At 40.7% G+C, this 12,086-nt stretch overlaps 1 protein-coding gene across 2 annotated transcripts in view; it reads left to right on the top strand.

Moving 5' to 3' along the window:
* The window catches only part of LOC114467344 (85/88 kDa calcium-independent phospholipase A2-like), a 49,753-nt gene that overhangs the window by 19,893 nt on the left and 17,774 nt on the right, over positions 1–12,086 (top strand). The window contains exons 9-11 of one of the 2 annotated variants that reach the window (XM_028453550.1): positions 5,774–5,890; positions 6,220–6,307; positions 9,804–9,967. In XM_028453550.1, the coding sequence (XP_028309351.1) occupies positions 5,774–5,890; positions 6,220–6,307; positions 9,804–9,967 (369 nt within the window). The remainder of the gene's footprint in view (positions 1–5,773; positions 5,891–6,219; positions 6,308–9,803; positions 9,968–12,086) is intronic. The other variant, XM_028453558.1, reaches the window with a different exon arrangement.

Below are 12,086 nucleotides of genomic sequence, written 5' to 3'. Positions count from 1 at the left end.
AGAGGCGCTGCAAGGCCAAGAAGGATGACTAGGCTCTCTGCCTCTGCCTACCCAGGAAGTCCACAATCTGTCTCCACCTGCTCGCCACAAGGCGTTCCAAGGTCCTCAGCATGTGCTGTTTAAAGGGGACATATGAAAAATCCACTTTCGCAGTTACACAAATGAGGTAACTTGAGTGTCCACACTTCACACAAAATATGAAATAAATCCATCCGGTCGTTTATTTGTGGCCTGTGTAAGTCTTACAACACAGAGAAAAATGCTCCGTTTCAAATTTTACACATTTGTGACGTCACAAATGCTGGTAACTCCACCCATGGACTCGACCCTTAACCTGATGAAAACTTTTGCGAAAGTCCGCCATTGTTTGTCTCGCTAGCAAAAGAGTGATGGCTACCTATAAAACTAAATACAGAATTTGCCTGCTGTCAGTGCCGCTCCTCCACGGTGAACATACACTGTAGCGTAAACACTATTTGTTCATGCAGAGGTGTACTCCGCTCTTGTGGTTTGGCGCATTGGCAAACCTGTTATAAGTTTGTGATTTTTTTTTTTAAAAGAAAGGCTACTGGAATATCTAAAAAATGTCAGAGTATTCAATAAACATTTACTTTCTTTAAAAAAACATATCTAAAAATGTATTCTAGGCTATTTATGCACTATTAAAAAAAAATAGGGAAAAACTTAACAACCGTATTCGATATTTGGTATTCGGCCAATCATTGATATTTTTTTTTGGCTTCGGCCACAAATTTTCATTTCAGTGCATCCCTAATGCCTATGGGCACCGTCATGGGTAGAGGCAGTGCACGAGGGGCAGTTTGTAAGAGATCACTGTGATGTGAGCCTCCAGCGCTCCCACATTAATTACTCTCAGAGGCATTTCCTTCCGTTCCTCACGGGCCACCATGTCCTGGTGAGGACAAACATTATGACCGCAGTAGCGTACATCAACCATCGGGGCGAATTGTGCTCCTTTCAGTTGCACCTGCTGGCATGCAGGCTGATCCTGTGGAGTTGTAGTCGCCTCCTTTCGCTGAGAGCGACACACATCCCATGAGCCCTGAATGCAGGCACAGACCTGCTGTCCAGGGGGCGCCAATTTACGGGGAGTGGATGCTACATCCGGAGGTTGTGGAACAGATCTGGGCCCTTTATGAGGCAGCCGGCCATACTCTGATCCTGGTAGCTCTGCATTGGCCTGCCATGCCCTGTGGAGGTTTACCGGCTGCTGTGCGCTCATCCCTGTCAACTCCCACTGCGAAGAGACCTGCTGTTACAGGTGGAGGCTCAGTCTTCCATCCTCACCCAGAGGGCTTAGCGCTATGGGCTTGGGCCCTGAGTGGCGCAATCTGTCAGCCGCGGGACTCTCACAGCGTGTGATTTCCATCATACAGAGCACTCAGGCTGTCTCCACTAGGTCTCTGTACGACTGTAAGTGGAGGGTGTTTGAAGGCTGGTGTCACCAGATGGGACACACCCCCTTTCAGTGTGGTAATAGGAGCCATTAGCTCTCCCATCCTTGAGGTGCCATCCGAGTCCTGAGTTATACTGGTGTCTACAGAAGAATAATGTTATGAGCTGTTCCTGTTCACATTAAATGGTGGAGTTTGCCAACGAAGAATCATCTCAGATGTTTTTATTGAAAACATGACACTGTGGGAGTGATTTTATCATTTCTGCAGGAGCTGATTGACAAACAGAAGGCCAAGGCCCTGTGGACTTTGGGGATAAAACTGCGTGTCAGTATCCGCTGATCATTCTTTTATAAAAGGAGCACGCAGGCTCCTCCCTGTGTCGAGGCCACTGGTGCCTTCGTGGGATTTGGCTGTGGTTCTGGAGGGACTTAAACAGCCTCCTTTTGAGCCAATGGGATGTGCAAACTTGAAGTTTGTGTCCCTGAAGGCAGTGTTGTTACTGGCTTTGGCGTCAGCTCTTCGTCCCGTTACTAAGCAACGTCTGTCACACTGGGTGGTCAAAGCATTGCTTTGGCTTATACGAGTCAGGGTCTGCAGCCGCCTGTTGGCTTGCGTGCATATTCGACTCGGGTATTAGCCACATCCTGGGCCTTGTTCAGGGGAGTGTCTGTTGAGGATATTTGTGCTGCGGCGAGTTGGTCCTCGTCCCTCACTTTGGTCCTGTTTTACCTGCTGGATCGTTCCGCTCTGTGCATGGCATGGGCGGTTCTCCTGTCTTGATCGAAACAGTGCTTGCCCTGCGGGCTGGTGTAACGCATGATGAGCTTGTCTGCAATGTGGGAGCTACCATGTCCCATAGTGAGACATCTAAACAAATGTTATGAAAGAGAACTATAGATTATTTGCATAACCCTGGTTTTCTGAGTAATTTGAATGAGATGTCTCACCAGACAACCTTTTTTGCTGGGTGAGTGAGAAGAGGTTTGCTTATTTGAATGACGTAATATCATCAGCCCACTCCACTTATAGTAGGAGGGACTACCTGCGGCAAATTAATACTTTTCACCAGCCAATCAGGATTGGCATAATGAGATTGGTCTTCAGCGATATGAGGCAGAGTCGTATATCCCATAGTAAGACATCTTACTCATATTACTTAGAGAACCTGGGTTATGCAAATAACCGATAGTTTTCTGCTTCTGAAACTAATATTTTATTCAGTCAACATTAGAAGAAAGTATAGCTGAATGTTTCCCTCTGTTCTGTGAAACCTGGCTACACCGTGAATAATTAAACCACAAAAATAAAATTTTTTAAACTGTAGCTGTATTTCAAAACAATGGCCATGTTGATATTGTAGTTTCCACAGAAACACCAAAAACGACGGGTATCGGATCAAGGTCATATCACCTGGAACACAAACTAAGAAGAACAAAATGCATCAAATGAATCACGGTCATTCTTTTGCAAAGAAACACAAGAATTCACAGAAAGAATGAAGAGAAAACTTAAAGGGATCCTCCACTGTTTTTACAAATTTGGCCAAAAATGTTTGCACTGTTCCTACTGAAACAAAACACATTATTATACAGCAAACTGTTGAAGACAAACAAAACCCTAGGGATAGAAAGGTTTGTGTGTCTTCAACATTCTGTGAATACTCACTAACTTCAGCCAAGCACTGTTTAAGGTAGAGTAAGAGAGTGGGGACCCCCACTCTAGCTGAAGGTGGTTGAACACAGACATGAACATTGAAGAACAGTCATGTGGAGACAGGACCATCTATAAGAGGGAATAAAGGGGAGAGATTTTTGGGACCAATTCATAAAGTCAGTAAAATGATGGTCCATTGTTCTATGAATCTGTTATAACCACATTTATTTATTTAGCTGAATAATATTACTACACTGGCTCACCTGGGGGTACAGAGTCTTCTCTGCAGCCCCCCCCCCCCATTCTGGAATTCAGTACCGCAAGATATAAAAAATACTACCACTCTGGACTTCAAAATACACCTCAAAACTCATCTAAAACTTTAATTTTTACATGTACTCTTTTCTTTTTATTCGTACTTTCATTGTAAACGTGTGTCTTTGAGTTTTTCAAAAAGTGCTATATAAAGTAAAGACATTATTATATTATTATAATAACCACTGTTATCCAGGAAGTTTAGTACCTATTTAAAATATGGAAAGTTTAGTGTAGTTACAGAAAAAGGGTAAACATCAGCAAAAATGAACTCAAGTTGTTCAGAAAATACTCATAGTTTCTTGAAAGCATCTAGAGACCTCCTCCCAGTGTCTTGTGATCCCAAATAGGATCCTGACCCCTAGGTTGAAAATCCCGTCTTTAGGAGAGCTCTTCTTTTCTGCTTCATTGTTTACTACCAAACCACAGAATTGGAACTGTCGCCCCCTGCAGTCAGAGATCATTTTTGGTCACAACTGTTTTTTTCCCCCCTTTCGGTAAACAAAAGAGGTTTATATCTACAACTTTAACTTTTCCTGATTATTTTGAGCAACCAAAAGCACAACAAGTTGTAATTTTGACTGAAAAAGCTGCTAAATGATTTTTTTGTTCTTTTTTCAGACGTTAAATTTAGTGGATGTTGCTCTTTACCTTTTTTGCATGACAGTTTCGGCAATGTCTCTCGCCTTCCTTGGAAGCATCTCACTGACAGCGTGTGACGTGTCAGCCAGCAGATCTTAACAGCCGGCACGTGCGGCACACCCAGCAAACGTTGGATAAAGGAGGCCATAGAAATCAGGAAGCATGCGAAGAAGGCCATGAACAGAGACTAGGGGGGCTATATGCTCTCACACGCCTGGTACACCCAGAAAAATTAGTTGGCGGGGGTCGAGGCCCGCACGGCAGGGCGGTCGGATCCGTTAGGCCCGCCAGGACATGCCGGTTGGTGTGGGCGTGACAGACCCGGTGGATCTGACAGCTCTGCTGGGTGTGCCGCACGTGTCAACTGTTAAAGGGCTCATGTTAAGCTAAATATACTTTTCTGTGCTTTAAACATCATCAAAGTGCTATTTGGGCTTCATACACATGCACTGAGCTGGAGAAGCCACGCCTTCCAGGAAGCTCTCTGCCGTGATTGACATGTCAACAGACACGCCCACAAAAGGTGAGCATGTCAGCGTCCTTCACGCAGTGCTATGTATGTATTTTCTACAGTCTATGTATGTACTGGTGAACGCCCCGCCCCCACGCTCTGTATTGTGTTTATAAAGCAGAATGAACTCGGCTACGGAGTGGGTGGAAGGAGGGCGGGCTGTTCTGTTGCCCTACATCACCATGCGGGGAGGGGAAGTCAGTATCCCATCTATAGACACGCCCACTGATGAAATTGCGTAGGCCGCAAATCAGCCTGTTTGTAGAGTTGCTCAGAAAGTGACTTTTCAGAGGCTAAATCTCTGTAAAAAAGGCGAGTTTGGGAAAACAAACTTCAAATACTATGTTCTAAGATCTGCTGGCTGACACGTCACAGACTGTCAGTGAGACACTTCTGAGGAAGGCGAGAGACATTTCCAAAACTGTCAAGCAAAAAAGGTAAAGAGCAAAAATTTAATGTCTGAAAAAAAGAACCAAAAAACGTCTATAGTAATAAGAAGACATGGTGAAAGTTTTTGAGCGATCTAAAAATCAGGCTGAATATTTCACTCCAGTAGAAAATGATGGAATGTTCAGGCAGTGGGGTCGTGTGACATCATCAATCATGTGATTTCAAGATGGAGGAACACAGGCTCTAAAACTATAAAGTAGTCCCATTTTTAGAAGTTAATAAATTAACGTGGTGCATAATAATGTGTTTAGTTATACATACAGTAGATCTACTAATAAGTATATTTCAAAGATTTTAAGCCACATTTGTACAAAAAAAAAGTAGAGGATCCCTTAAAAAAAATGTTCTTGCGCCGACTGTGCATTCTTTTTTGTGCCTCCCTATTTCACAGTAGCTATTGTGATCAACATTTCCAAAGTGCAAGTCACATTGCTTTTTTTCAACAAACCGTTTGTTGATGGTAGAGATTAGAAAGAAACTTTTGAGCAGTAATCTCTACCTTGGACATTCGTTTCTGAGTAAATCCCTTTCAGAGGATTTATGAGAACAACTTGGATGAAATACAGATACAGTTTTAAAATTATGATTAAGCAGCTTTAAGGCCATTTGATATTGTCATTTTGCTCTCCCTCAGCAAAACAAGTCATAATGCACATGAAAACAAAGTAAATAAGTTTCTATTTACTGGTGAAAAAGCATGAACAGTTTGTTTTGTTACTCACTCATCCTGTGCCTGTGCTGTTCACGTTGTCTGTGCACGACTAACCTGGTGTTTGCATTGAAGGCCCTAACAGAGAGATTCTCCTGGACATGCTCTTTAGTGTAGGAGTGCAACGCTTCCTCCCAGCCTCCCCTGGAAGCCCTCCTCCAATGTCCTCCACGACCAAATCTCAAGGCATAGGTAACATGATTGTTTCCCACCATGGGTCATGTTCATTCATGTCCTGAGGTTTTAACTTGATTTTTCTATCATCATAACCATTTTACACAGTGTTTACAGGGTCACAATCCAAATGAACATGAACGTTATGAGTTTCATCAGCTCATAAATGGTTTCCTGTAGTTTTTGATAAATTGCTGTGAGATCAATGTTGATTAGAGGTAACATTATTAAGCTGTATCTGTTCATCTCATACTGAGAAACATTCAAACCTGAGTAAAGAGCTTTGGTTTTACTGCAGATGTCGTTTGGCTTTTAGAAACGTGTCGATCATGGCTCCTGATTTTCAGGTTTTGAGGCTCTCACGCATGTGGAGGCTCCTGGTGCTAGTGCTGGTACCACGGGACCTGGACGTTTTCAAGTGGACGGCCAGACAAAGTAAGTGTGGGTTTGTTTTATTTCTGTTTCTGTTGACAAATGAGTTCTGCTGCAAAGCTCAGAAGAATAACTCTGAAAGCAGGGATGCACGGTATTGGAATTTTGGCCGATAACATGATACGCTATTATTTTACAACTTGTTTGTTCGATAACTGATATTGATATTTTCCATCACACCTAATTACAAAGATCATCTAGTTTCTGTGGTGGAATCAACAAACAGACCTTTTCTGCAGACTCTTCATCACATTAGTGAACGCAGACATAAGACGAAGCTGAAAATGATGGAACATCTCTGATCATTCAATAAAAATACTTACGTCATTAAATAAAACATGTCATATTTATTAATGACTATTGTTTTTAAACCAAACAACAAAAATACTTAAAACAGTTCCTAACTACTGACATTTTAAAGTGTTTACAGGGTCACAATCCAAATGAACATGAACGTTATGAGTTTCATCAGCTCATAAATGGTTTCCTGTAGTATTTGAGTGGAAAAAAATGACATTTTACAACATCCAAACATTCTGTCAGAACTATTTTTGTTGCTCAAGGAACATGTGACCATGAGAAGACAGAAACCTTAATTTTCTGAGAAAATAGTGGTTTTTGCCTTTTAAAAATAGGACTACTTTACAGTTTTACAGCCTGTGTTCCTCCATCTTTAAATCATGTGATTGATGATGTCACACGGCCCCACTGCTTGTAAACTCCAATTCAGCTATTGGATTGAAGGTCTGGACCTGCTTAGCTTCCGAGATCTAACGGGATCGGGCAATGACAGGCTGGTAAGGCCAATAGCGTCATAGTGACGTCGCTTTTTGATCCTTCGATGTAGACTTATCCTATCATTGTGAAGCAGAATTCACCAAGCGTTGGATTGTTCACCCACGAACATGGAACGTGAGCTGGGATTAGACCGTCGTGAGGCAGGTTAGTTTTACCCGACTGATCATGTGTTATTGCAATATTAATCCTATCCTATACTATTGCAACAACACATCATCAGTAGGTCTAAACCCATCTCACGTTTTATTCAGCTATTGGAGTGAAGCATTCAGTCTGATTTTTAGATCATTTAGCAACTTTTTTAGAACATTTAGCAGGTTTTTAAATCATTTAGCAGGTTTTTTAGTCAAAATGACAACTTGTGCCGCTTTTGGTTGCTCTAAAAAAGATGTCGATGTAACCCTCTTTTGTTTACCGAAAGAGGATATAAACAATTAAAAAAAATCTGTGATCGCACGGGACGAGAAAAACAAACGAGAAAAGCACCCCTAAGGGACCTCTACACTTCCTTTAACAATGCACTGACACATTCTGGTGGCTGAAGTTAGAGAGTAAATCACAGACCGTTGAAGACACACAAACCCTGAGGATGGTGGGAGTTCTTCAACAGCTGGCTAAATGACCTAAAAAGCTGCTAATTGAACTAAAAACCTGCCAACTTTGGTTGTTTAGTCGACTAATTGACCGATGCCGTCGTGGTCGACCAAGATTTTTGTTGGCCGACCAGCAACGGTATCAGGTTCAATACCAAAAAATGCAATGCAATACACTTCTATGTCCAGCAACAGCTGTGTGAGTGAGTGCTGGCTGCAAAAAAAAAAGTGTTGCGCTGTCACTGACTGCTCTGATCGGAGCAGAGAGGGAACAAATTAGGACAGGCTTGAAGCACAAGCATCCATGTTGAATCAATCCTTTTTCTGCACAAGAACATGGATTATCCTTATATTTGATACGTAGATTATGTAAATTCATCCACTGCTGTCTCTGGCGCCACAGCACCCACTGCGCACCTGTCTTTGACGTGTGTTTGTTTCCCCCATGCGCTGATCTGATGTTGACATCAACAATTATTATTAATAAAAGCAGGTTTACCACTAAAACAAAGTCATTTGTATGAGGAAAAAAAAGGTTTTAATTGTCGATTCCAGGTCGGGCACGTATATAAATACCTAATGTCTGTCGGACCTCGAGGTTTCAGTTTTGCTTTGTCCGGTTCTGGTCAAAACTTGAATAAGGTTCATATCATAAATGGTCCGTGTTTAAAAGCAAATCAGCACCACAAAAAGCCAAAACAAAATATTTATCGTCCTCCTCTGCAGCTGCTCATTCATTTTCCTTATTTTTTGGTCGACTAATCTCTACGTGTGCCAAAGGCTTGGTCGACCAACCATTTTCTTGGTTGACTACAGCCCTAAAAAGCTGCTAAATGACCTTAAAAGCTGCTAAATTACCTATATAGCTACTAACGGATCTAAAAAGCTGCTAAATGATCTAAAAAGATACTGAATGATTTAAAAATGCTGCTAAATGATATAAAAAGCTTCTAAATAACCTAAAAAGCTGCTAAATGATCTAAAAAGATACTGAATGATTTAAAAATGCTGCTAGATGATATAAAAAGCTTCTAAATAACCTAAAAAGCTGCTAAATTGTCGAAAAAGCTACTAAATGATATAAAATTCAGGCTGAATGTTTCACTCCAATAGAAAACAATGGGATGTTTACAGGCAGTGGGGCCGTGTGACATCATCAATCACATGATTTCAATATGGTGGAACACAGGCTCTAAAACTGTTAAGTTGTCCCATTTTTTTAAAAGGCAACTAAATAAATATTATGCAAAACAATGTGTTTTGTTAGGCATAGATCTACTAATAAGGACATTTCAAAGATTTTAGACCAAACTTGTAAAAACAGTGGAGAATCCTTTTAACAGCTGACCCCGGTCACAAATGACGCTGTTGCTGTTTTACAAATGAACCAAGGCAAAGTTCTGAATGTTGGCACAGTGGGAAGCATCCGTCTTTGTGAACAGGTTCTGCCATAGCATAGTGAAGTACTGATAAAAGCCACAGACCAGTTCTGAGTAATGTCTTCAGACTTGTCCAACTTGTTTCAACGATAGAAACCCACACGATTCCCTGGAAAAGCATTTTCTACAGCGACAAATCAGAATAGCTGCTTGAGTATCTATGTGTTGCACTTCAACAAGCAGCTGATCGACCGAAACAACAACAGAAGTGTGTGAATAGTTGATGAATGAATGCTGGTATGTTATTCAGCTGTGGAAGTTCCTACGCCCCGAACAAGGCTGAGCAGGGATTCCCCCTATAACAAGCTGATTTTAAACACTTCCTGTTTTAAAACTTCTTATATTGTTATTTAAAGCATGAGTGAATTCTTCATAACTTCAACCAGAAGTTTTAGCAGAAAAATAAAGAAAACCATTATATTCTCAGTCAGTTTCTGTCGTGTCGACTTGGTCCTGGGTTTGACATGGCTTTTTTTGTTGATGACATTTGGTATTCTTATATGCTACCTGTCAGATCACCAGCTGAAAGTGTCTGTAATTTGACACCAGCCTTATTGGCTTTTTTCTATATGACAATGGCTACCGAGTATATTACAGCCTGTATTAGCTCATGGTAGAGACAACTAGTGTCAGTCTGCTTCTAGCTGTTTTTTTTGTCTCTTCCTAAAGGATGGACAGACTTCTGTGTCTCGACGGGGGAGGTATCAAAGGCCTCGTGCTGATCCAGATGTTAATTGCCCTGGAGAAAGAAGCAGGTCGGCCCACTCGAGAACTCTTCGACTGGGTAGCCGGCACCAGCACCGGGGGCATCCTGGCTCTTGCTATCATCCACGGTTAGTTTATTTATTGTTAGTTCTACACCTTTTCCTCTTCTTTTATTTAAAGGGTTTTTACAAATGTGGCCTAAAACCTAGAGATCTGTGTCAAAATGGGACTACTTTACCGTTTCAGGGTCTGTGTTCCACCATTTTAAAATGACTCTGCGGTTTGGTAGTAGACAATGAAGCGGAGAAGAAGAGCTCTTCTAAGGGACCTTTACTCTCCCTTAAACTTGGAGTGTGACAATATCTTGATACAATGATATATTGCAATGTTTCGTCTAGTGATACGTTATCTATTCACTGGCACCAAACATCAATATTTATTTATTTATTTTTTATCCTTCCTATAACACATATTAAGTATAGGGCCCTATAAAATCCACGATAATGGAATCACGGACTAAATCAAATGGACAGAATCGGCATGAAATGCGTCAGTGTGAGAAGAAAGGAACATTTTTTATGGGGAATACGTGTTTCTGGGGAGCGCTTATTAGGCGCACCGCCCTCCTCCTCCCGTCTTGGCTGCATTAAACAGCTCCTAAACCTCCTGAAACCCAAATTAAACTGCCAAAAAACTACACAATACATCACTGACTCCTGTTAACACTTAGACCAGCCGTTGAGAATACAAGCTCAGAAGGAACTGACGTGCCTGGTATGGCCTAGTGGTGAGTATTTTCAAGGATGTTGCAATACTATACGTATCACGATACGATATATCACGATATATGTTGATATTCTACCCAGTTAATATCAAAATTAATCGTTGAGATGAAAAATCATGTTGCTGTATATGTTCATCAGAAGATATTGATCATTCAGACAAAGTGAGTCAAAACTATTTGCTTCAAAACATCCTATTTATTATTTATTAATAGTGTTTTTGCAAATTTTCACTGAAAAAAGGAAAATACCGTGTTACACATTGCCATCATAAAATAAAGTGGAACAAGTTTCTTTTCACTGAAACTACTGTGTAGAAGTCTCAAAGTTATCATGGCAACATAATGACGGCATTGTAACAGCTGTAAGTGAGAACATTAAGGATTAATCACCCTGAGTTACTGATAATGCACAAAATAAGCACTGATCTGAACAGATTATATGAAAATAAAATTCCTGTACATACATAAATATTGCAGGTATTACACACTGCCATCATAAAATCAAGTTCATCAAATAACCATTGCAACACAGAAAGAATTGTAACCACCACTGAAACATTGCACAAATACACAAAAATATTGATTCAATATCAAAAAAGAAATTAAATTAAATTTAAAAAAAATTGTTTTTTTAAATAGAAAAAATTTTATTTAAAATCAGCACCCAAAAAATTGCGATATATCTTAAAATTGATTTTTTTTTTTCACACCCCTAGTATGGTCAAGTACTTTCTTGCCAAGTTTGCCATTCTTGGAGACCTTCCTTCATTGACTTTCCACCATGCTGCAGGGATAGAATCAAGGGGTGGTGGCGGATACTTCAAAAATCTGTCTACTTCTGTTACTACGTCATCAGTGCTTCTGGTGGTATAGTTTTCACCCATGAGTAAAGCATAAGCACTGTGTCTCTGAAGCACAGCTCCCTGGACTGGCACTGCACCGACCACCTCTTGCTGGTATCCAGCGGCATCTGCTGATGTGGAGCTGCCACATCTGGCTTCTGCTTCTGCCAGCACTTCAAGCATTTTGGCATGAGCTGCGATCCTCCTTGGTGGGGTGCTTATGCCTAGGATCCAGCATGGTGGCTAGCATTGGTGGTGTTGACCTCATGTCATCAGAAGCAATCTGTGAAGAAAAAGATAATAAATTGGATTTAAATGTGATATTGTTTTTAATCATAATTTGTTTGTAATAGGTTCAGTATTTTATCATTTCATGAATAAACCACTATTCATCATTAATAGATTGCTTGATATTAATTATTTATATTAATTAGATAAGATAGTAGAAGCAGGTAAAAACTACAGTTGTCAAACAATGTACTTTGTGTGCAATGCAAGCAGTTAAAATATTTACAATAATTAAATTAATGGATGTAGCTTACTGTCATGGACCAAACAGCAAAAGCAGGAACACAAGTGTAGCTTTCAAAAAAGATGATTGAATTTATTAACACAATATTT

Source organism: Gouania willdenowi, chromosome 1, assembly GCF_900634775.1.
Source record: "Gouania willdenowi chromosome 1, fGouWil2.1, whole genome shotgun sequence".
NCBI classification, from domain to species: domain Eukaryota; kingdom Metazoa; phylum Chordata; class Actinopteri; order Blenniiformes; family Gobiesocidae; genus Gouania; species Gouania willdenowi.
This window is presented reverse-complemented; position numbering and strand designations above follow the sequence as displayed.